General features: G+C 43.8%; 1 protein-coding gene across 8 annotated transcripts in view; it reads right to left on the bottom strand.

Moving 5' to 3' along the window:
- The window catches only part of LOC311590099 (GON-4-like protein), a 65997-nt gene that overhangs the window by 27770 nt on the left and 11561 nt on the right, over positions 1 to 26666 (bottom strand). For 6 of the 8 annotated variants that reach the window (XM_084768951.1, XM_084768947.1, XM_084768949.1 and 3 more), the window contains 10 exons: positions 24960 to 25151; positions 15673 to 15866; positions 14690 to 14764; positions 14233 to 14283; positions 13659 to 13709; positions 12961 to 13059; positions 11304 to 11423; positions 10784 to 10954; positions 5315 to 5507; positions 311 to 412 (listed from right to left, as the gene is read on the bottom strand). In XM_084768951.1, the coding sequence (XP_084625077.1) occupies positions 311 to 412; positions 5315 to 5507; positions 10784 to 10954; positions 11304 to 11423; positions 12961 to 13059; positions 13659 to 13709; positions 14233 to 14283; positions 14690 to 14764; positions 15673 to 15866; positions 24960 to 25151 (1248 nt within the window). The remainder of the gene's footprint in view (positions 1 to 310; positions 413 to 5314; positions 5508 to 10783; positions 10955 to 11303; positions 11424 to 12960; positions 13060 to 13658; positions 13710 to 14232; positions 14284 to 14689; positions 14765 to 15672; positions 15867 to 24959; positions 25152 to 26666) is intronic. The other 2 variants (XM_084768952.1, XM_084768953.1) reach the window with 2 other exon arrangements.

Raw genomic sequence — 26666 nt, 5'->3', positions numbered from 1 at the left:
ATAACAACTTTATACACCTACATTTAAACAATTACAGTAATAAAGGAAATTTAATTTCCTTTTTTGGGGGGGGGGCTCAAAATAGAGTTTTTCTGTGTAGCCTTGGTTGTCCTGGCACTTGCTTTGTAGACCAGACTGGCACCAAACTCACATCGATCCACCTGCCTCTGCCTCCCTGAGTGCTGGGATTAACGGAGTATGCCACTGCCACAGCAACTTCATTGTCTTCATGTGAATAAGCCATAAACTTCTAAAGCATCTACCAAGTAAACAGAGACATACTGAGAAGGCAATAATAAACAGAATTTACTAGTGATTCTCACGGCCCGGTCAGTACGGAAATCCTCTGTGTCTGGCTCATCAAGGTCCTCCAGGAAGTTGTATTCTGGATCATCATCATCATCTGCTTCATCTAGGGAGGGAACACTTTGGAGACTCATTTCCAACTCTTGACTTGTTCCCCCACCCCTCTCCCATCCCTCCCTCCCTTCTTCCTTCCCTCCCTCCCTCCCTCCGTGCATGCGTGCGTGCGTGCGTCCGTGTGTGTGTGTGTGTGTGTGTGTGTCTAATTGTCTATGTGTCTGTGTGTCTTTCTCTCTCTCCCTTTGGTTTTTGGAGACAGGGTCTCACTTTGCAGCCTTAGCTGGTTTCTGGGTAACATTTCCCCCCAATACTTCCTGTGTATCACTTTCCACAACTGACTTGTTGCATCTACTTTCTCCACTGAGCCCAGCTCCTTTCTCTCCTCCAAACAACATTCCATTTCAACATGCAGCAAAACATGAAAGACTTCCCGTATGACTCACTTCAGTAGTCATATTTGAGTAGTAGTCTCACATACACATACACACAAAAAACCCACTGTTATACATGTATGTGGGGGGGGCCAACATGCCATGACACACATGTGTGAAGATCAGTGGGCAATCTGCAGAAGATGGTGTTCCCCTCCCCCAACCCCATGTGCTGGAGATGGAACTCAGGATGCCAACATTTTATGTACAGGCTATTTTGTACAATGATACAGTGAAAAAAGGTATGAGACAATTTCCAACAATGAGGGAAGAACTCTGTGTTAGCAGGTCCCACAAGGCAGTGCTGATGGCATTATTTTAGGGTGATGGTCCAGATCCCATCTGAGCTTAGTGTTGCTAGGAAACAGAAACATGAAGCATTTCTCAGAAGCCCTTAATCAGCACTGAGCACTCTGGCCAAATGGCCAGCACCTCCTCGGTCTGACAGAGCCCCAGGCTGTCCTAGCAGCTGCACCCCCTCCCCATCACATACCCTGTAAAACCCAGCTGGGCACTGTCCTCTACTATACCTGAAGGCAGCCCCCCAGGTTTTTTTTTCCACTAAAACTGTTCTTTCTTTCCACAGAGTGGCTGTGGTCAGGGGTGTCTTGCTGTGCCTACTGACACCCTGTAATTGTGGGACTAAGAATGTAGCTCAATGCTAAAGCATTTTCCTAGCAAGTACAAAGCCCTGGGTTTGATTCCAACCCCATATGTACACATAAGGTACTAACTATGGATATTTATGACATCACAGCATGACAAAAAAGTATAAACAGACAAAAGGTGAACATATAACCATTCTGCCAATGTTCAGTACATGCATGACAAAAGCATCATATATATATAAAATCACCACCAGTTCAAAAGAGTGTCAACATCAGTTACATGCTACTATTGAGAACCTTAAAGAGTAGAAGGAGGAAGAAAGTTACCAAAAAGCAGCTGGAGAGATGGCTCAGTGGTTAAGAGCACTGCCTGCTCTTCCAAGAGGTCCTGAGTTCAATTCCCAGCAACCACATGGTGGCTCACAACCATCTATGATGTGATCTGATGCCCTCTTCTGGTATGCAGGTACACATGCAGCACTTATACACATAAAATAAATAAATCATTTTTTAAAATTACCAAAAAGAAAATGTATTCCTATGTTGTATCCATTTTTTTAAGAGATAGTCAGAAATGGTAGGCCCTGCCTTTATTCCTAGCACCTGGGAGGCAGGGATGGTGGCCAGCCTGTTTGCATAAGAGGTTCTAGGCCACCAAAGCTACACAGTGAAACCTTGTCTTGAAAAGAGCAAAGAAAGGGGGGGGGGGGGAGGATTGTATGGAGTATATACTATGGAAAAATATCTAATTTGTATGATTAAGTAAAAGGAGAGACTGGCATGGTGGCGCACACCTTTAAGCCCAGCACAGAGGAAGAGGCAGGCAGATCTTTGTGAGTTCAAGGCCAGCCTGGTCTACAAAGAGAGTTCCAGAACAGCCAGGGCTATTACACAGAGAAACCCTATCTTGAAAAACCAAAAAAATCCAAAAACAAAACAAACAAACAAAAAAAGTAAAAGGAGAAAGTTGAACATACATAACAATATGTATAATAAAATTCTTCTGTGGAAAAACATTCTTTTTTCATTTTGTTTTTTCCAGCAAGATTTCTCTGTGTAGGCCTGGCTGTCCTCAAAGTCACTCTGTAGACCAGGTTGTACTGGAATTCACAAAGATCCACATGCCTTTGCCTCCAGAATGCTGGGATTGAACACCAGCACTAGCCCCGTGGAAACATTATTTGAGATAACAATTTGCTTAAATTAAATACACAGAGACTCTCTAGAACGAAATTAATGGGCCTGGTCTATAAAGAGTTCCAGGACAGCAAGGGCTATTACACAGAGAAACCCTGTACGGAGAAAAAAAGAATGGGAGGAGAGAGAGAAAGGCCAGAGCCGGGCGGTGTTGGTGCTCAGCTGTAGTAATCCCAGCACTTGGAAGGCAGAGGCAGGAGGATCTCTGTGAGTTCAAGGCCAGCCTGGTCTACAAAGAAAGTTCCAGGACAGATAGAGCTGTTACACAGAGAAACTCTGTCTCGAAAAACCATGAAAAAAAAAAGAAAGAAAGAAAGAAAGAAAGAAAGAAAGAAGGAAAGGCCAGGGGGATCTCTGAGGATTCCAAGGCCAATCATGGCTCTGTTACACAGAGAAACCCTATCTCAAAATTCGAAAAAAATAAAAATAAAAATAAGCAAAAAAGAAAGGAAGGTAGGAATAAACTAACAAAAATAAAAATTGGGGACAGTAGCACTCAGCTGACAATGCTTATCTGAGTTGATTGCATGAAAGCCAGAACTCAGGCTGGGGGTGGTGGCGCATGTCTTTAATCCTACCACAGGAGGCAGAGGTAGGCAGATCACTCACTGTGAGTTCGAGGCCAGCATGGTCTACAAAGGTACACAGCCAAAGCTACACAGAGAAACTCTGTCTAGGGAAAAAAAACAAAACAAAACAAAGAAAAACCAAAAAGAAAGAAAGAAAACCCAAGTAACAAACCAAAACAATAAGCACAGAGCTGGGCGTGGTGGCTTACACCTTTAATACCACCACCCGGGAGAGAAAGGCAGGCGGATCGCTGTAAGTTCAAGGCTAGCCTGATCTAAAAAGTGAGTTCAGGACAGCCAAGGATACACAGAGAGACCCTGTCTCGAAAAAAAACAAAGAAAGAAAGAAACCTAGAACTCAATTCTCAGCACTGCTTAAAACCAGATGTGGTGATTTTCAGTCTGGCCTACATGAGACCCTGCTTCAAAATAACAATGAAAATCATTTTTTAAAAAGGCTTATTTATTTATTATATATACAGTATTCTGCCTACATGTGTGCCTGCACGCCAGAAGAGGACATAGGCTCTGATAATAGATGGTTATGAGCCACCATGTGGGTGCTAGGAATTGAACTCAGGACCTCTGAAAGAGCAGCCAGTGCTCTTAACCTCTAAGCCATCTCTCCAGTCCAACAATAATTAAAAACAAAAACCCGCTTTTGTGGCACCCACCTTTAACCCAGCACTTGGGAGGCAAATATCTAGGAGTTTGAAGTCAGCTTGGTCTAGAGAGCAAGTTCCAGGCCAGCCAAGGCTACACTTGGGGCTTAGTTAAGTGTTTGCTGCTGTTGCAGAAGACCTGAGGATCCAGCTCCAGGGTATCTGACTGCAGACCCCAGGGAATTAAGTCACACAGATACAAATATAATTGATAATAATATGTTTAACAGAGGCCAACTACATAGCTCAACAGGTAAGGGTGCTTGCTGCCAACCTAGTCAGCCTGAGTGCAATCCTTTGGGCCAAGATGGTAGGAGAAAACCAACTCCTGCAAATTGATCAGTAATCTTTTTCTTTGTTTGTTTTTGAGAAGCTTTCTCAATGAGTTCAAAGCCATTACTTACTTACTTACTTACTTACTTACTTACATACATACATACATACATACATACATACATACATACACACACACACATATAATTTTTTTTTTTTTAAACAGAGTCCCACTGTGTAGCCCTGGCTAGTCCAAAACTCACTATGTAAAGCAGGCTGGTCTTGAATTAGAACTTGAGTTCCACCTGCCTCTGCCTTGCAAGCCTTAGAATTAATAGCATGTGTAGTACACCAGCAATATAATTAATTCCTAAGACTCCAGGCTCAGTGGTTAAGCGCACTTGTTACTCTTTCAGAGGAACCAGGTTTGCTTTCCAGCACCCACAGAGACCCTCACAACACCCATAACTCTAATTACGGGGATCCACACCCTTCTGGCACCTACCAGAAGATGAAAGCTTGTGCCTGGCACCTGAAGCAGCAGCAAACACGGGAACTGAACCCTCAAAGCCTGTAGGCTCTGCACCACTTCTAAGTAGACAGCTCCAGGAGAAAATGGACTCAAGGGACCCAGATGCTTATCACCACTACAGACTGTTTACTTGCTCACAGAAAGCTTCACTTATTTGTTGTATGAAATTTTTAACTAGTTCATGGGAGAGGGGGGACACAATTTAAGGGATTCTGTTCTCCCCTTCCCCTCCCCCTATATGGATCCTGGGTTACACTCAGGTCATCAGCTTGGTGGCAGACCCCCTTAACTTACTGAATCTACCTATTGAGATAACAGAAATCCTCTATATTGTTTCTGGTGCACAGACAAAGGAAAATTAGGAATGTTCCTTTTCTGGCATGATTACTCTTTTTGTTTTTTGTTTTTTATTTTTGTTTGTTTGTTTTTCTTTTTTGTTATTTAAGATTTATTTATCATTTATACAGTATTCTGCCTGCATCTGTCTACAATATCGACCTTTTGTTTGAGACAAGTGACACTGTTCCCCATGCTAACCTAAACATCTTCTTGTCTCAATTTCCCAAATAGCTGAAACAACAAGTCTGAGCCATATACACATTATTATAATTTCCAATTTTTAGCAATACTCCCCACAGAAGATAGAGCAAAGTGGATAACTGCAAACAAAATCACTCACCTTCGTTCTCCACGTCATCACTGATGAGGCCCCCCAGCCACACCTTCCAGTCCTCATCATCAGCCGTATTTGGGTCGTACATGTCTGGAGTGATGTCTGGAGCCTGAAGCTCAGCCTCTAGCTGGCCCAGAGGAACATCCTTCAGGGGCATCTTAGAACGTGTTCGGAATGCAATGAGACTGTCCTCCATGGGCTGGGCAGAGTAGAAAGAAAAAGGATGCAGGGTGTGAAAATAATGCTTCCAAATTCTCCAAACTGCACCCTCTGCAACACATCCTACTTAAACTACTAGATCTCTGCTCAAAACACTGTAGGTTTTACTGTCTTCCCAGTAGGAAATGGGGAGCGCACGCCTTTAATCCCAGCACTGGGGAGGCGTAGGCAGGTGGATCTCTGTGAGTTCGAGGCCAGCCTGATCTACAGAGTGAGTTCCAGGACAGCCAAGGCTACACAGAGACCCTGGCTCTACAAACAAGAACAAAACAAGCAAACAAAAAGCACAGCAACGTGGACTTACTTTCTTCTGAATCTCCTTTTCATTTCTTGTAGGTTTTAGTTGTCTGAAATTTTTTTTTCTTTTATCCTAATAAGTTTTTCTACAGGGGAGATAGTGAAAGCAATCCTTCACTACAACAAATTTTGCAGTGTCCTGGGTCTGGGGAAATCCCAGGGGTCAGCACACCTGGAGTGGAACAGATGTGCTTCTCTCTGGGAAAACTACCTCACAATCATGGCATCTCCCCTTCCCCAAGTAAGTATGCTACCTTTTTTTAAGATTTTTTTTTTTTTTTTTGGTAAATGTTTCCAGCCAGGGCAATGAGATGAGTGCTGTACCCAAGCTGTACTAATAGATGGCCTGGGGCAAGCCCAGAGCACTTCTATCTAACTATCCCTAGGCCTAAGCCTGGAAGCTTCTAGCCGCCATACAATTTAACCTTTTGCAAGATGCAAATTATACCACATACTCATATACAGGTCTTTCACTTCCTTGGTTAGGTTTTGCTGAGATAATCTTTTTGTGCACTGTATAAAGGTTGCCTTTGTATTGTTCAAATGTTGCTCTCTGTACCAGCAGAGAGCTGAGTACTGCCAGATTTTGATATTGTTATTCAGTGGCCCATCACAGGCCTCAGGATTCTGTAAACACACCTCCCTCATCTTCTGATTGGTTTAATAAGAGATGACTGCCAATAGCTGAGAAAGGGAGGAAAGGCAGGACTTCTGGACGGAGATTGGACCTGCGGGAAGACTCAACATAGGGGATGTTTGGCAAGCATGACATGAAGATGGACTGAGCTGAGAGGTAACAGCCACATGGCAGCTGTGGACTAGAATAGTCAGGTTACTTAAGGTAGAGGAGCTGGTTGGGAGGTAGCCAGCTAAGGCCTACACTACAATAAATATTATTATATCTGTGTCATTATTCTGGACCTGGCAGGTCCAGACAGTCAGTCCAGCAATAAGGTTCACCCAAGCCCACACCACCCGGCAATTACGAATAGGACTGATTCTTTCTGATATCTTGCTCAGCATGCTAGTCACTGGTATACACAAAAGCTTTTGCTCTTTGTCTGTTAATGTTGAATGTGCTTGCTGTGCACACATGAGGACCTGAGCTCCATCTCTAGTACAAAAAGAAAAGGACACATAGAGAGATGGTTCTGTGGTTCCAAGGCCCAAGCTTGGTTCATAGCCATGAGTGGTTCACAACTGCCTGAAACTCCAGATCCAGAGAAACCAATGGCCTCTCAGGGCACCAGCACACATGTAGACGAGGCTGGCCTCGAACTCACAGAGATCCGCCTGCCTCTCCCTCCCAGAGTGCTGGGATTACAGGCGTGCACCACTACTCCTGGCTTAAGTTCTAGTCCATTTAAAAGCTGCTATTACAATAAGTAATGCAAACTAACAGACAATTAAACTGATGATCATGTTAGATATTATTCAGATGTACTATAGATAAATAGTTGGTCTTCAAAAACCTCAGAGACCTACAGAATATTGCATTTTTAAATATCTTTTATTATTTTAAGGATTCTTTTGACAAGGAGGCATGTCAGCTCCTGGCAGCATCTCCAGCCCACCTCAAAGATGTTATTGAGCAACAAAGAACCTCCTTATGGCATCTGCTTGAAAGTGGCAAGGCATCCCCAGGGCAAAAGTGCCCTTGTTTCAACTGTTGACAGTATGCTATCCAAAATGGACAAACTGGATGCACAGAAAAAATCGACTGCTGAACTTTTGACAAAACAAGGTAGACAATCCTTCATAGCTCCTGCTTCACAAAAAGGTCTTATCATATACTAGGCCAGAAGACAGAAGATGAGGCGCCAACGTTGCAGAGAAAAACTGATGATTGTCCAGGCAGCCGGCTGTCTGCCATTTCTATATTTTAGAAGCTATTTGCTTTGTAAACTCAGGTAGTATTTATTCATTCTCTAGTCTCTGATGGGTTGAAGACTAGATAGTTCTAGCCTCACAATTAAGCACAAGTTGTTTAGGATAAAAAGATGCTTTAAAAAGATTTTTTTAGGACTAAGTAGAATTTTTAGGTTATTAAATACAAACTGTGATAGAAAATGAGTTGGGTAAACTTACCAATAAAGGACAGATAGTACAGTACTTTCTCCTAAATTAACAAATACAAATGGACTGGACATGGTAAATGTAATTATTACATGACAGCTTTCATAACTGTTTCATAGTTATTCTTACTGCTGTAGTTTATTATTGTAAGAGAAAGAGCTTTTTTATCTAGACAAAAAGGGGGAAGGGAAATGCTGGTGCTGCTGCGTGTTCAAATACTACATGCTGGCCCACAAGATCTGGTTGCAATCCAGACAAGTACATTCTCACATACAAGAAAATATGCTGCATAAACTCTGCTTCCTAATATCCTCTGATTGGTTAAATAAAGTTGCTGACAGCCAACTAGTAGGTAGAATAGATCTAAGCAGAGTGGGTGGTAGCTAGACTAGGTTAGAATATTAAATTAAATTGTGCAAGTTCAGGACAGCCATGGCTACACAGAGAAACTCTGTCTTGCAAAAACAAACAAAAAGATTCAACGATGACATTACATTTACTGATTTGTAAATGACAAATCATGCCTGCATCTCTCAAGTGAATTAAATACGATCTTCTTAAATTGTTATTATTTTTTTAGACAAGGTTTCACTATGTTGCCCTGGCTGGTCTTGAACTCACTATCTTGCACCCAAAGAGATTCACTGCCTCTATCCTGTCTCAAAAAGAAAGAGAGGGAGGGAGAAAGAGGGAGAAAGAGGGAAGGTCATTACTTTTCTGTATTTCCTTTTTGGCTTTCTCTAGTACATTCCGCTAGGACGGCAGGTTGTGAAGGGTGACACCATTTTCTATATCCTTCACTTGATTTTTGACTTATAGTCTCATGAGCTCTGCCTGGTCTTCAGCTTGACTCCCACAAAGTCCCTACCTCCCTAAGTGGATGACTGGCATTGCTAGTACAGTATTGAGGTTTTGGGGGTTTTGGGGGGGGGTTTGAAGTTTTGAGACAGGGTTTTAAGCCATAGCCTTAGCTGCCCTGGAATTCACTATGCAAGCTAGGCTGCCCTCAATCTCACAGATCTGCCCGTGTTTGCCTTTCCAGCGCTGGTATTAAAGGCATGTACCACCATTCTCAGTGAGGATTGTTTTTAAGGCATTTATTACTCTGTGTGTGTGTGTGTGTGTGTGTGTGTGTGTGTGTGTGTGTATGTATGTATGTGTGTGTGTGTGTGTGTGTGTATGTATGTGTGTGTGTGTGTGTGCGCGCGCACGTATGTGAGGGGCAGAGAGAGAGCGTGCACACGCACATGCATGTGGCAGTCAAAGAACAAGTTACAGGAGTCTCCTTCCAGTGTGAAGGTTCCAGGAAATGAACTCAGATCATCAGGCTTAGTCACCAAGTACTTTTTCTTGCTGAACCATTTTGTTAGCCCACAATTTATCTATTTTTACTTTCTGTGTATAGCTATTCTTGCCTGTGTGACATGCATTGCCCACAAAGGACAAAAGAGGGTATGGGAAGCCTGCACTGGAGTTGTAAGCAGTTGGGAGCTGCCATATGGCTGCTGGGCACTAACCCTGAGTCCTCTGGAAGAGCAAGCAGTGTTCTTCTCCCCGCTCCACACCCCCCACCTCAGTGTCTGAAGCAAGGTTTCTCTGTGTAGGCCTGGCTGTCCTGGAACTTATTTTGTAGATCAGGCTTGCATCAGACCTGCTTCTGCCTTGTGAGTGGGATTCAAGGTTTATTTATGTATATGGGTACTTTGTCCGCATTTACATTTGTACACCAGAAGAGGGCATCAGACAGTTGAGAGCTGCTATGTGGGTGCCAAGAACTGAACCCAGGACCTAAGGAAGAGCAACGAGTGCTCTGAACTACTGAGCCATCTGTCCAGGCACAGAATTTTATTTTTAACTGATTATAGTTTTAAGTCTGTTATCCACAATGTATTTTGCAAATATTTTCAAATATTCTAGGTTTATTGTCATATTACCTTTTTTGTTGTTTTAGTTTTAGTGCTAGGATTAAAGGCATGTGCTACTATGCCCAGTTTATCTTCCCAATTTTAAGATTTATTTATTTATTATGTATACAGTGTTTTTTGCCTACAAGTACTCCTGATGCCAGAAGAGGGCACCAGATCTCATTACAGATGGTTGCGAGCCACCATGTAGATGCTGGGAATTGAACTCAGGACCTTTGGAAGAGCAGCCAGTGCTCTTAGACTCTGAGCCATCTCTGGAGGCATTGTCTTCCCACTTTTAAATACTGTCCCACAGTTTATTCCTTAACTACCATTCTCAGTCAGGTATGGTGGTGTGTACCGCTAATCCCAGCACTCTAGAAAGCTGAGGCAGATGGGCCATCTTATGTTTAAGGCCAACCTCGCCTACATATTGTATACACATCTACATTGAAGACTTAAGTTCCAATCCTTAAATGACTCCATACTAAGACCCTTTCTCTAAACAAACAAACAAACAAACAAACAAACAATAGCCAGGCTGGGTGCCTTTAATCCCAGCACTCAGGAGGCAGAGGCAAGTGATTTCTGAGTTTGAGATCAGCCTGGTCCACAGAGCAAGATGTAGCACAGCCAGGGACACACAGAGAGACACTGTCTCAAAAAAATCAAAATAATAATAATAAAACAAAAATACTGCCATTTTTACTTGAAAAAGCAGGACAAAGCAAAAACAAACAACAGCATGACACCTAAATAAAAAATTAACCTCTGGAGGGGCTGTAGAGATGGCTCAGTGGTTTACAGAGCTGTCTGCTCTTCCAGAGGTCCTGAGTTCAATTCCCGGCAACCACATGGTGGCTCACAGCCATCTACACTGAGACCTGGTGCCTTCTTGTACAAGCAGACAGAGCAATCACCCATTAGAAAGTAAATACTATAAGTTATTTTCTCAGCACCGCAGAGTTGAGATGCTTACCTGGAAAGAGTCCATGCAGACAGGACTAGATGCCAGCTCCTCGTCCACCGCATTTAACTTCTCCATGAAAGCACTGTCTCTGGTCTGCTTTGGTTTTGGAGGAGGTGGGGGCCCCATGGGCACTACTTCAGCACTGATGTGCCTAAGAGCAGGCGCAGCCACCTTCTCTACCTGATTAAAAAAGGACAGTGTTAGGAAGGAAGGAAAGGCAGGTCTTCTAAATACAAGCAGTGTGGCCCTTCTCCTCTTTTCTAAATGAAAACAGATGAACGGCAACTTCAACACACAGACCCAACTAGGTCTCACCCTATTCCAGTGAAGCAAACAGAAACTACTTGGCTTTAAAGAAGGAACACAGAAGACCTTGTTGACCATGACTAGGTCTGTTGTCTCTTAGCTGTTCACTCAGTGGAGGGACTTTGAAAAGGAGACAACCCATAATTCCACTGATAGATCTGCTACTTATAAAGAGGCCTCCACATATATTACATCTATTCTCTCTTGTGTAGCGCTGCTTTACCTCTGACAGCATGGCGCTCTCTTCCTCTGTCTCCGCCACTTCAGAAGATGGCCGCAGTCTGGATCTCTTCACTCCACGTGGAGACGAAGCAGTGCTTTCCACATCACTTTCCAACAAGCTCTAAAACAAACCCAGTCACTCTCACGTGTGTGCCCCAACCTCCGTCCAGAGCACAAAATGTCACAACAGAATAAAGCACAAAACACCAGTCATTTGGAATGTGGGTTGGCAGGCAGGCACAGCAGATGACGAGGTGCATACAACCAAGCCTAAGGACCAGAGTTCGACTTCCGAGATCCACATGGTGGAAGGCAAAAATTAACTCTTACCAGAATGTACCCTTATCTCTACAAGCAAAGAATGGCGCGCACACACAACCAACCCCACACAGAGATACATACACACACACATATACACATGCACACATATAATATGTAAGATTATGTCACAGAAAGAATATGTGTAATATACACAAATATTACATATATCACAGAGGGAAAATAAATTTTCAATGACTTAATAGTCTAAAGATATCTCTACCCTAATTTAATGATAAACTGTTAAAGGGTGAGGTATTAACAAAGACGAAGGAAGAGGAGGAGGAAAAAGAAGAGGAAGAGGAGGAAGAAGGGATGAAGAAGAAAAAGCATTTTTGGAAAGTCTTAAGAGCCAATTGTGACAAATATCTTTAACCACAGCATTCAGGCGGCAGAGGCAGAAGGATCTCTATGACTTTGAGGATAGCTTGATCTACCTAGGGAAGTCTAGGCCAGCCAGGGCTATATAGTGAGACCCTTACTCAAAAAAATTAAAATAAAATAAAATAAAAAATTAAAATTACCCAGCACTCGGGAGGCAGAGGCAGGCGGATCGCTGTGAGTTCGAGGCCAGCCTGGTCTACAAAGCGAGTCCAGGACAGCCAAGGCTAAACAGAGAGACCTTGTCTCGAAAAACCAAAAAAAAAAAAAAAAAAAAAAATTTAAATAATAAAGTTCATAAACAGGAAAACTTAAACCATATTATATATAGGTATATCTTAGGTGACATATAGGTATATATTGGAGGATAGGTATGGAAGTGATGTAACTATAAAGAAAAACAGTAAGTACCCATTAGGGTTTCAGGATGGGGGTACAACTGTCAGCTGGGTACTGAAACAGGGTCTAGAACATACTGTGTGGCTGAGGATAAACTGGAAGCCCTGACCCTCCTCTACCTCCACCTCCCAAGTGCTGAGCTTATACTACACCTTTGTGTTACACGCATTACATTTCATAATGTAAGATTAAATATTTGAGGGAATTGAAGAGCAGAGAAACACATCAGAGCAAAGCAATTACTAAAAAAGAGAACCATGTCTCAATCATCTTTATAGAACAGGTGACAATACAAAGTCACCAAATAAACCCTTCCTTATGAGACCCCAATATCACTCTTTTTCTTTCTTTCTTTCTTTCTTTTTTTGTTTGTTTGTTTGTTTGTTTGTTTTTCAAGACAGGGTTTCTCTTGTAGTCCGTCCTGGACTTATTTTGTAGACCAGGCTGGCCTCAAATTCAGGGATCCGCCTGCCTCTGCCTCCCAAGTGCTGGGATTAAAGGCGTGTGCCACCATGCCTGGCTCTCAAGTCCACTCTTAATTAGCATGAGCACCCACTAACCTCCTCAGCTGTCTCATCTTCCTCTTCTTCATCAGGCTGGTACTCTTCATCTGAGGAGTCATCTTCTTCAAGCTGAATGTCCACAAACTGTGGAGGCTGCTTTAATGGAAACACAAAAATAGGGCAGGGGGTGCAGAAAGATGGCTCAACAGCTAAAGGCACGAGCTCAGTGACCTGAGTTCAACCCTCAAGACCAGTATGGCAGAGGAAGAGAGCCAATTCCCCCAAATGTCTTCCAATCTCCTCATGCCATGCAGGTGCTCCCTCCACTCAAAACACAAATAAATAAGTAAAAATAAAAATGAGAAAGAGGAAGAGACAGAATGGGTCGGAGACTAGAAAGCTCAGACGCAGAATGCATGCTCACCATGCAGAAGACACTGGGTTCCAGCACAGCATCAGGACAGATGGTGGGAGCAGGGGGCAGAAATCACACACATTTGGAAAATAAAGTGAAGATGTGGGGGGAGGAAAGAATTCTGTCAGTCTAATGCAGCCGTAGTGGACAACACAGGCAGGGTTTATATGATCCCATGAAGTACAAGGTTAGGGGTAACAGGATGGAGAAACCCAAACCTGTAACTGGGGGGAGGGGGGAAAGCAGGTCTACAAAGTAGTGAATACAGAGGAAGTAGCTAGGTTTTAAAACTGATGAAGTATTTTGGGAAAAGAGTAACAATGATTTCTTCTAAATTTACCTTAATTTCATTGGCTTTCTTAATTGGTGAAATATTCCAAGTTGGAATTACCTATCAAAAAGAACAGAAGTAATAACACGAAGCTGCCTTTCCTCTTGCTGACAATCGGAGAGAACCATCTACTCAGTAAGAAGCGACAGTGGGCACAGGTGTAACTGTCGCTGCCCACAGTAGTCTCAAAGCTGTGTCTGTGAGCTCACAACCCCAGCACTTGCAGGGCTGAGAGAGGACGAATGCCAAAAGCTCAGAAGGGTCTGGGGGACAAGTGAGTTCCAGGTCAGCCTGGGTCAACATGTGACCCTGCCTCACCCAAACAACAAAGAAAGGAGCACCAAGCAAGGGTGTGGCCTAGCTGCCCCTGACTCATGCCAGGGCACCTCAGGAAAAACAGGGCGGCTCACATTTGTAATCCCAAGTATATTAGGCAAGCACTCTCACCCGGAGCTAAAAGCCTCAGCCCACACATAATTCTTTCAAAAGACAAACCCAGACCAAAATTGCTCACATATTTCTCTATGAATAACCTAGAACAAGATTCTATTTCCCAAGATAAAGAGAAGCTCAGAACACATACCACTCCCTTCTCCACTACCTCCTTCAGCTTCGAGCGGGTCATCTTAGGCTCCTAAGAAGGGAGGTACAGGGACAAAGAAGCCAATAAGCATTACAATGTGATCCTTCAGTCTGAAATGTGCCAAGTTGTTTACAAATTCCTACATGACCTCAGACACTTAGAAAGTTTCCATGAAAGTGGTGACCAGGCCTTTAATCCCAGAACCGGGAGGCAGAGGCAGGCAGATCTCTGTGAGTTTGAGGCCAGCCTGGTCTACAAAGTGAGTCTAGGACAGCCAAGGAAGGCTACACAAGGCTACCCTGTCTCGAAAAACCAAAAAAATAAATAAAACAAGAAAGAAAGAAAGAAAGAAAGAAAGAAAGAAAGAAAGAAAGAAAGAAAGAAAGAAAGAAAGGAAAAAAAAGAAAAGAAAAGAAAAAAGTTTCCATGGAATGGAAAGGGACAAGAAGCTACTCACAAACAGTGGCATGTCTTCTGTCTCACTGATGGCCGCTTTCATCATGGCTACAACATGTTCATTCGTGATGACTTCCTGGAGGAAAGGAGGGAAATGCCACTTTAGGCAAAAGATTTTTCATCTGGGCTATTCATCTCTATGCAACTCTGTGACTAGACTTTTGTGGAGGATAAACAGTAGCTAGATTCCCAAACAGTGTCAAACTGGGGTCATACAAGGTAACTAAAGATAACAGATGCAAGCCTTGAAACAGTGAAGCAGCAAATGGCCCCGTTCATTACATTACTGGGACCAGGAATATGAAAATCCAGCCGGGTGTGGTGATACACACCTTTAATCCCAGCACTCATGAGGGACTGATGTGAGACCAGCCTGGTCTACAAAGCAAGTTCAGGACAGCCAAGGCTACACAGAGAAACCCTGTCTGGGGGGGCGGGGAAGAAAAGAAAATCCACGTAAGAGATAGAAGAGAATTATGCATCAAAGGCTTTCTTGTTTTCTTTTTTTTCTAAATCTTGCTGGGGCTGGAACCCAGCTACTGTTGTGCATGCTAAGCAAATCCTCTGCTAGCTCTCAGAGGTATTCTTTACATATGTTCCATTACTATGATGTTTCTCTGACATAGAACATTATTGATCAAATCGGTGGACGGAGGTCAGGTAGTTCATATTCTCAACAGCTGCTCAGACTTCACAAAGAGAGAGCTGTCGTGGGAGGTAAACAGTCTGTCATACACAAACAGCAAAATTGATCATTTGTATAGCAGGAGTCAAGGGACATATGTGTCTACTTATTTGGTCTGTAAGAAGTTGCAGATTAGCACTCAGGAGGCAGAGGCAGGTGGATCGCTGTGAGTTCGAGGCTAGCCTGGACTACAAAGTGAGTCCAGGACAGTCAAGGCTACACAGAAAAACCATGTCTCAAAAAACTAAAAAAAAAAAAAAAAGAAGTTGCAGATTACGTGGCTGCCCACTGCTACTCACATGCAGGATGTTCCGGACATTGACTGCTGTCAGGTTGTGCTGCTTGGCACCATCCTCTAAGGTACGATCCAGCACATCATCCAGTTTCGGGTCATATGCCATCGTTCCTTGCCCTTGAACCTTTCCATCCCGTTTCCTCTTGGTACCCTTTTTAGTTTTTTTCCTTTTATCGCTTTCTTCACTGTCTTGCTCTTCTGCAAATAAACCAAGATGAACATCATCAAACTTCTCTAGGAACTTGCATCCAAAGCAACAGTGAAAGAAAACCATCCTGCCCACTGTCTGACTTAGAAAAGCAAACACCATGATGTGGCATTGATACTTTATTATGAAGCTGGTTACCTCCCATGTTACTACTCAAAACAGCTAACAGCTATGCGTCAGGAGTGAGCACCTGCAGTCTCAGCACTAGGGAGACAAAGGCCAGCCTGCTCTACAGAGTGAGTTCCAGAACAGCCAGGGTTAAACAGTGAAACCATGTCTCAAAAAAAGCTAACACAGACCGGGCATGGTGGCACACACCTTTAATCTTGGGAGGCAGAGGCAGGCAGATCACTGCGAGTTCGAGGCTAGCCTGGTCTACAAAGAGAGTATAGGACAACCAAGGCTACACAGAGAAGCCATGACTCAAAAAACCAAATAAATAAATAAATAAATTTCCTATTGTACAGATAGGAAAACTAAAACAGGGCTGGAGATGTGGCTCAGTGGTTAAGAGCACTGACTATTCTTCCAGAGGTCCTGAGTACAATTCCCAGCAACCACATGGTGGCTCACAACCATCAATATTAGGATCTGATGCCCTCTTCTGGCCTCTGCAGGCACATGGTGCACAAATATACATGCAGGCAAAAAGTTCATCACATATAGTTTTAAAAAATAACAATAATATTCATAGGTGAATATATTAAGTGAGACTTAGGAAAATATTCATTAAAGAATAAGAGGGTCCAGCAAGATAGCGCCCAGCAGGAATAACTGCTTGAGACCAAGCCCTGGAACCCACACAGTAAGAGGAGAACCCCGATTCTTCTAGGTGGCCCTGCAGCAGCCACAGGTGCACCATGGCACCACTACCTAAACAATACACATTAACACACACGTACATATAAAAATGTATTTCATTCAACTTAAAGAAGGCCCCTAGTGGAAAGATGTACCTATTTTATAAAAGAAAACCTTAGGGACTCCATCACCATGGTAACCCTGTTAATCTGTGAAACTAGTAAACAAACCTAGGATTTCTGCCATATTGTCTGACCTGCATGGAAAAACAATTTCACTGCAGCGGCTAGAATTAGAATGTTTGGCTTTGGTATGCACCGAATATCTGGACACATATCATTTACCTATATTAGCACTTCTAACATATAATTTTTAACCAAAAAAGGAGGAGGAAAGAAAAAGAAGGAATACAATGAATAACACAGTACACACCAATAAGCCCAGCACTGATAAACAGAGGCAAGAGAATTAGGAATTCAAGGCCAGCTACGTAAGACCCTCTTTAAAAAAATAAAAATAAAAAAATAATAAAAAAAAAATCAAGCCAGGCGTAGTGGCCTTTAATCCCAGCACTCGGGAGGCAGAGGCAGGAGGATCGCTGTGAGTTCGAGGCCAGCCTGGTCTACAAAGCGAGTCCAGGACAGCCAAGGCTACACAGAGAGATCCTGTCTCAAAAAAACAAAACAAAAAACCACCTATCAGGTGACTCACAATTGTCTGTAACTAAAGTGACACCTGTGGTCTCCAAGGGAACATACCCACACAGTCACACATGTGTACATGCAACTAAAAATAAAACAAACAGGGCAATAGAGAAGCAATAATGGTTTTTTGTTTTGTTTCTGGCACAGGAACGTTGATTTTTTTTTTACCCCAGGCTGGCCTTCAACTTCTGATCCTCCTAACTAAACTTCCAAAGGTAAAAAACACCACACCAGATAATCAACACATACTGAGAGGCCAAACATTCCTTTTTTTTTTTTTTTTTTTTTGGTTTTTTTTTTGGTTTTTCGAGACAGGGTTTCTCTATGTAGCCTTGGCTGTCCTTGACTCACTTTGTAGACCAGGCTGGCCTTGGATTTAAGGCGTGAGCCACCATGCCCAGCCTTTTTGTCTGTTTATTTGTTTTTTGAAACAGGGTTTCTCTGTGTAATAACCCTGGCTGTCCTGGAACTCTCTTTGTAGACCAGGCTGGTCTTGAACTCACAGAGATCCACCTGCTTCTACCGCTCAAGTGCTGGGATTAAAGGCATGTGCCACTATGCCCAGCTCAAACATTCTAATTCTAGACACTGCAGTGAAATTGTTACTCCATTTAGATCATGTAATATGTCAGAAATTCTAAATTTGTGTCCCAATTTCAGAGATTATCTCTGAGTTCGAGGACAGCCTGGCCTACACAGTGAGTTCCAGGACAGCCAGGGATACACAGAGAAACGCTGTTTCCAAAAATGAAACAAACAAACAAAAGCCATAATTTATCATTATTATACCATTTGCTCTTTTTGGGGGGGGGGTTTCCGAGACAGGGTTTCTCTGTGTAGCCTTGGCTGTCCTGGACTTGCTCTGTAGACCAGGCTGGCCTCGAACTCAGTGATCCACCTGCCTCTGCCTCCCGAGTGCTGGGATTAAAGGCGTGCGCCACCACGCCCGGCTCCATTTGCTCTTAAAAAAAAAAAAAGAAAGAAAAAAGAAACACTAACTTAAACATCTAGTCTGAACCTACCCAAAGAGGAAGGGAGGGAAGTAAAGTGCCTGACTCTACAGAACAGGAGCATATACACTCAGACAAAAGGGAAAGCTTGACTATCATGAACACACAGACAAGGCAAGTCCTGCTTCACTATCTCTAGTTTGCTACTATTTGAAAACATGGGAGTTACCAATGACTACAATTAACACAATCTTCTATGTTAAATAAACACACTTGGAGGTTGGAGAGATGGCTCAGCAGTTAAGAGCATTAGCTGATCTTTCACAGAAGCCAAGTACAGTTACTAGCACACACATGGTACTCATAACTGCCTGTAACTCCAGTTCCAGAGGACCAGACATATTCTGCTAGCCTCTGAGGGCATTAAGCCCACTCATACACATAAAATAGAAATAAATAAATCTTAAACCTTATATGAAAGCTGAGGAGATACTCAATGGGTAAAGTGCTTACCATACAAACATGAGGATCTGAGTTCAATACCCAGCACCACATGAAACTTAGGCACAAGAGGTCAGGTGTGGAGGTGCACACCTTTAATCCCAGCATTCGGGAGGCAGAGGCAGGCAGATCTGGTCTACAAAGCGAGACCAAGGCAGCCAGGACTGCAAAAGAAGCCCTGTCTTAAACAAACAAACAAATAAAAACCTCAGGCACAATGGCACATGCCCTCATTTTAATCCTCAGCATTGCATACGCCTGGACTCCCCACCGCTTGGGAAGGAGAAGCAAGAGTCAGACACCAAACCTCAGACTCAAGAAACAAAACCAAAGCAAGAAAGAGCAGCCAAGATATAACCAAAAGGCTGCAAAGTATGCTGGCCTGACATGAACAAAGGCCCGGGCTCATTTTCCAGCACTTAACAAAGTAAATAAAATAGGGATGGCTCAGTGGTTAAGAGCACTGTCTGTTCTTCTAAGAGGTCCTGAGTTCCCAGCAACCACATGGTGGCTCACAACCATCTATAGTGAGATCTGATGATCTCTTCTGGCCTGCAGGTGCACATGGAGGCAGAGCACTGTATACATAATAATAAATAAATCTTTAACATTTTTTTTAATGACAGAAACTAAATGTGGGACCAACAAGATGTTTCAATAGGCTAAAGATGCTTACTGCCAAGCCTAAGAAACTGCATGATCGCAGAACCCACATGATGGACTGAGGGAACCACCTCTTTCACAGGTGTCCACTGACCTCCACAAAAATGAGTGTGTTCACACAATAAATAAAATGTTTAAAGAAACTAAATTTGAGAGATGGCTCAGTGAGTGGTTAAGAGCACTGACCGCTCTTGCAGAGGTCCTGAGCGCAGTTCCCAGCACCCACACGGGGCTCACAGCCTAGAGTCTGCCTGTGCATGATGGGCACAAAGACAGAGAGCTCACATACATGAATGCGCATGAATAAATACATTTAGAAAATAAAAGAAACTGAATTTGCTACAAAGAAAATTACAGAATCAGAAGGCTTACTGGTGCACTCTATGAAAGAAATCATTTGTAGTAGGAATAATACCACAATTTCACTTGAAAAGTGTTTTTTAAACTATTTTTGTCATATCCATTCCTTTACTTATGGGAGGGATGCCACAGCCCACACAGCCGAGTCAAAGGACAATCTGCAGAAATCAGTCCCCTCCTGCCACAAGTGAAATGCAGGGATCAGACTTGGGTCATCAGTCTCAGGAGGAAGCACCTTTGCTTCTTAGTCATCTTAACAGCTTTAATTCTCCCCCCCCCCTCTCACACACAAACACACACACCACACACACACACACACACACACACACACACACACACACCTACATTAAAAAACTGGAAAGAAGCAGGTGTAGTAGAGCCTGTAATCCCAGCACTCGGGAGGCAGAGGCAGGCGGATCGCTGTGAGTTCGAGGCCAGCCTGGTCTACAAAGCAAGTCCAGGACAGCCAAGGCTACACAAAGAAACCCTGTCTTGAAAAACAAAAACAAAAACAAAAATCCTTATCTCAGGGGGAAAAAATAAATTAAATCAATCTAATTGAATAATTTAGGCCTGCACAAGCATATAAACTACAGGCAGGGACATGGACTCGGAAGGGAAGAGCATGCTTAGATGTACAAGGACTTGAGTTTGAATCCTAGAACAACCAAAAATAAATAAAAGAATAAATAAAACTTTTTTGAGACAAAGTATCACCCAGGTTTTCTCTGAACTTGTTATAGACAGTAGGAGAGGGAAAGAATTCTGAGTCTTTATCTCCTGAGCATTAATACGTGTCCCACCATGACTCCTGTGTTCAGTACTAGAGCCCAGGTTCGTGCATACTAGGTAGGACCTCAACCAATTGAGCTATACCCTAGCCCCAAAACTATATGACTTATAGACACACACACACACACACACACACACACACACACACACACACACAATTCTGTGATTGTAGGTGAAGTGACACGTTACTGAAAGCATAGAACAAAAATAACCCAGCTCTGCACACACGTGATCCAGGCCAACGTGGTTTACACACGATCAGAGCCAGCCCTGACCACAGGAAACTCTGTCTCCAGCTGGGCACGGTGACACAGGCCTTTACTCCCAGCACTCAGGAGTTCGAGGCCAGCCTGGTCTATAAAGCGAGACCAGGACAGCCAAGGCTACACAGAGAAACCCTGTCTCAAAAAACAAAAAACAAAAACAAACAAACAAAAAGAGCTGGAAAGAATAACATTGATAATATTGAAGTGCGGTGGCGCACGCCTTTAATCCCAGCACTCGGGAGGCAGAGGCAGGCGGATCGCTGTGAGTTCGAGGTCAGCCTGGTCTACAAAGTGAGTCCAGGACAGCCATGGCAACACAGAGAAACCGTCTTGGAATAAATAAACAAACTAACTAACTAACAAACGTAAGCCATGAGCCTATGTTCTCTATGTAAAACCTTAACTAGGTGTGGTAACGTAGACGTGTGATCCCAGCACTCAGACAGAGGACTATGAGTTCAAGACCAGCCTGCAGCACAAATCAAGCCTGACTCCAAAGACAAAACAGTCCCGACAGGCCTTACAGAACAAACCTTCTTTCCTTCCTTTGCCAGGGTCTTAATACACTGCACAGACTGAACTGAAAATCAAGGTAGGGCTGGAGAGATGGCTCAGAGGTTAAGAGCACTGGCCGCTCTTCCAGAGGTCCTGAGTTCAATTCCCAGCAACCACATGGTGGCTCACAGCCATCTATAATGAGGTCTGATGCCCTCTTCTGGCCTGCAGGTGTACATGCAGGCAGAGCACTGTATACATAATAATAAATAAAGCTTTAAAGAAAAAGAAAAGAAAATCAAGACAATTCTCTGCCTCAACCTCCTAAATGCCAGCATTATATGTGTGTGCCACCCTTTCCACAGAAAAACTCCATTTATGACAAAGAAATCAGAAGGAAAAAGACTTAACATTAGAACCACATGTTAACAATTCAGACTAAAATGACTGGTAGAGACTTAGAGGCGTGTCCATGTCAAACTGTGCCCTGAAGGTTTGCCGTCATGGAAACCCTTACCAGTAACAACCTGCACTGACATCACGTCCACTCTCAGGGGGCACTGGAGGAGGTGTCTACTTTCTGAGGCACTCTTACACAAATGCAGAACTGAAATCTGAGCATGAGAGAACACCAGAGGGAAAAATCCACAGGCGCAAGATCCTACAAACAACCAGATGTTCCACACTCCCCACAGGGGAACCTGGCAAGGTAGTTTACATGTGTAATCCCAGCACTCAGAAGACATGGAAGTAGGAAAATCTCAGCAACTTCAAGGTTGTGGGGTATATGGTGACTTCCAGCCAGGGACACAGAGTAAGACCCTCTTCAAAACAAATAATCTGTGATCTTAAGGCCAGCCTGGTCTAGAAAGCGGGACAGCCAAGGTTACACAAGGTTACACAAAGAGAAACCCTGTGGGGGAGAGGGATAAGGCTACTGAGATGGCTCAGCACTTGCCACCAAGCCTGACTGCCTGACTGATCCCAGGACCCACACAGAAGTGCAGGACTGACTTGTGACTTCTGCAAGCTGTCCTCTGGCCTCCACACTGCTGTCCTGGAGCACAGTCCCATGCCTGAGTGGGCACAAACACACACACAATCCCCATGTTCATGCCATGGAGCACACACATACAAACACTGAAAAACATAGTTTAAAAAAAAAAGTGGAGGAAGAATAAAGTAACTAAAGACAAGATAGACTGAAGACTAAAGACCATAACTAAGTGAAATATTAGGTCCGAGACTGAACTGAAACAAAAAAGACAACTACTAGAAAAAGAGTGGAGAAATACAAAAGAAAGCAGGTTACTCGGGAGCCTTCATTCTGGCTCTCACACAATAGCTAGAATGCTTGCTTGTCACTCCAGCTTTCACAAGGCAGAGCCTTTCCATAACCCTAAGTCTAGCTTGGACTACACAATGAGATCAAAAAGCAAAACAAAACCCAAGTAAGTAGGCAGGCTGACTAGGTAAGGGCAGCTACCATGAAGGCCTGATGACCTGAGTAGAATACTCAGATCCCACAGTGGAAGAGAGAACTCAGGGTTCTGTGGGGACCTCCATCATGGATGCAGTATACATTCACTACAAAACACACACACACACACACACACACACACACACACACGCTAATAATAAACAAAGTAGTCTGGTCTGTCTACAACAAATCAAACAGCCTCTATGAATGAAAAAACCTTCAAGTAATTAAGAAGTTATTTGGGGCTGGAGAGAGCTCAGCAGTTAAGAGCACTGTCTGCTCTTTCAAAGGCTATGAGTTCAATTCCCAGCCCCACATGGTAGCTCACAAGCATCTGTACTGGTATTTGATATCCTCTTGTGGCCTGCAAGTGTTCATGCAGATAGAGGACTCATATATGTAAAAGAAATAAATAAATCTTTTTTAAAAAGAAGTTATTTGGTTTGCTTTTTTTGGTGTTTTGTTTTTTTTTTTTTTTTTTTTTTTTTTTTTTGGTTTTTCAAGACAGGGTCTCTCTGTGTAGCCTTGGCTGTCCTGAACTTGATTTACAGACCAGGCTGGCCTCAAACTCACAGCAATCTGCCGGCCTCAGCTTCCCGAATGCTGTAATTAAAGGCCTGTACCACTGGCAAGAAGTTATTTGTTTTTAATAAGTGGTACTAGAATAAAAACCTATAACCATCCATTCTGACCCCTGAAAACAATTTATTTATTTGTTTGCTTGTTTATTTATTTATTTGGGTTGTTTGTAACACACCTTTAATCCCAACACTCAGGTGGCAGAGGCAGGTGGAATTCTGAATTTGAGGCCAGCCTAATCTACATAGTAAGTTCCAAGACAGCCAGGGCTACATAACAGAGACCTTATCTCAAAATAAACAAATAAATAAATAAATAAAGTGAAAGGGAAACTAAGGCAGAATATATCAAATTTGAGGACAGCTAAACTCTCCAAGTGAAACTATACTTCAAAAAAATTTTAGGGCTAGGGAGATGGCTCAGTGGTTAAGAGCACTGTCTGCTCTTCCAGAGGTCCTGAGTTTGATTCCCAACAACCACATGGTGGCTCACAGCCATCTGTAATGTGATCTGATGTACTCTTCTGGCCTGCAGGTGTAAATAGAGCGTCATATACAGTAAATAAAACCTAAAAAAATTTCTAAATTTTAAAAAACAAAAAACCAGTTTCAGCTTAACAACAGACAGCACAACAGTGACCATTTCTCCAAAGGAGATAAAGCGTGGACATGCACTCCCTGCCACCTCAATGCACACCACCGCACACCTGCGATGCACTCCCTGCCACCTCAATGCACACCACCGCATACCTGCAATGCACCCCCTGCCACCTCAATGCACACCACCGCATACCTGCAACAACAGGGAAGGTCTTGAAGTCTTAGGAGTGCTAGTGCCTCCTGTGCAGACCAGGAGACAAGCACGCAGGCCAGCAAGGACGGAAGTTACTAACGCACCTCTCAGGCACTTACTGACTTACTTACTCCCCCAAGCCTCGACTTGTGGGATTCCAGGCAGGCAGCACCATGCCTGACCAACACTCCTAATTACCAACTAAGAAAAAATTAAAATGCTGGTAAGATGGCTCCGGGGGTAAAATGCTTTAAGGCAAGCATGTAAAAGTTCTAGGTTTAATTCCCAAAGCAAGAAGAAAAACGAAAATCTAAATACTCAAACAACAGAGCATCAAACAACAATAAAAATGAACAATTGGCTATTTTAGACAGTATGAATGAGTTTCATACATACAACATCGAGTGGAAAACAACCACCAAGAAGAAATACATCTATTCCACTCATGAGGGCAGAGGGTGAATGAACACGTGCTGTTAGAGGTCAGGATCTACTACTAAATCCAAGTGTAACTAGGAACTGAAAGGGAAGACAAGGTTGATTGTGCGCAGAGACCCCAGATGCTGCCATTATCCCGACAACACTCTCTGACACGTCAGTGGCTACACACGTACTCCACACTTCATCAGTCTATTCTTTTGGTCCTCTACAATTGCTTTTGCTTTGTTTTGTTTTAATTACAAAGAAAAAGAAAGCCTACCCGTTGGAATAAAGAGTCCAGCATCCTCCATCTCCTCCTCAGCTTGGTGAACCGGAGCTCCGAGTGGCTTTTCTTGAGGAAAGGCGGAAGCATCCGGCTGGGATGCTCTCCTAGGCTGGGCTCCCGGCTTTGCAGACTGGCTGCCTGATGACAGCAAGGGTAACTCCCCTCCAGAATGCACCTCAAGTTTCCCTAGAAGAATCGCAAACACTACACTCTGCTGTTCTTCACCATGTGCTACCTACTGCCAGATCCGCACCTCTCCTAGGACCCTCCGATCAGCACCTCTCCTAGGACCCTCCGATCTGCACCTCTCCTAGGACCCTCCGATCGGCACCTCTCCTAGGACCCTCTGATCCGCACCTCTCCTAGGACCCTCGGATCAGCACCTCTCCTAGGACCCTCCGATCGGCACCTCTCCTAGGACCCTCCAATCCGCACCTCTCCTAGGACCCTCCGATCCGCACCTCTCCTAGGACCCTCCGATCCGCACCTCTCCTAGGACCCTCCGATCAGCATCTTTCCTAGGACCCTCCGATCAGCACCTCTCCTAGGACCCTCCGATCCGCACCTCTCCTAGGACCCTCCGATCCGCACCTCTCCTAGGACCCTCCGATCAGCATCTTTCCTAGGACCCTCCGATCAGCACCTCTCCTAGGACCCTCCGATCAGCATCTTTCCTAGGACCCTCCGATCAGCATCTTTCCTAGGACCCTCCGATCAGCACCTCTCCTAGGACCCTCCGATCAGCATCTTTCCTAGGACCCTCCGATCAGCACCTCTCCTAGGACCCTCCGATCAGCATCTTTCCTAGGATCCTCCGATCAGCACCTTTCCTAGGACCCTCCGATCCGCACCCTCATGAAGTACACTGTACACACAGGCTTCGCCTGCTCTGCAAGACAGCCTCCCAAAGCAAACGATGAAACGAACACACAGATCCAAGCTACTCGTCTCTAATTCACAGAATAAATGAGGTAACTGTTATGGTATTTTGAGTTAAAGTATGTTTTAAAATGTGTGTTTTCCTAAGAAAAAGGCGACCACGGGTTGGAGATTTAGTTCAATAATAAAGTGCTAGCCTAGTACAGATGACAGCTCTGGTTCAGTTCACAGCACCAAGAAAACAAAACTCAGGTCATTATAGGGTAGGGAGTATCAGATGACAAAGGGACAGTTATTTAGAGTTGACCATTAACACATCAACTATCAATGATATAAAAATGTCCGAAAGAGGAGCAGGAGAGACAGCTTAGCAGTTGAGAGCACTGGCTGTGCCTGCAGAGGACCCAGGTGCAGCTCCCAAACCCACACTGCAGCGCACAGCCACCTGCAACTCCAGTTCGAGGGGATCTTGATGCCAGCCCTCTTCAGGCATGAGGCAGCACCGGGTATACAGACACGCTTGTAGGCAAACACCCACAAACACTGTGCTGGTTTGAATGAGAACGGACCCCACACGCTCATGTATTTGCATGCTTAGCCCCAGGTGGCAGACTGTTTGAGAAGGATTCCATGGCGCCCGCCTTGAATCCCAGCACTCAGGAGGCAGAAGCTCGTGGATCTCTGTGAATTCAAGGCCTACAAAGTGAGTCCAGGACAATCAGGACAAGAGAAACTCTGTCTCAAAAAACTAAAAAAAGGGGGGGGGGGCGGGGGGAAAGAGGAGGATTCCAAAGGTTAGGAAGTGTGGCCTTAGTGGAAGGA

This window comes from Acomys minous (assembly GCF_964271855.1).
Source record: "Acomys minous genome assembly, chromosome: 19".
NCBI classification, from domain to species: Eukaryota; Metazoa; Chordata; class Mammalia; order Rodentia; family Muridae; genus Acomys; species Acomys minous.
The sequence above is the reverse complement of the archived record's forward strand: the minus strand, read 5'-3'. Positions and strand labels throughout refer to the sequence as shown.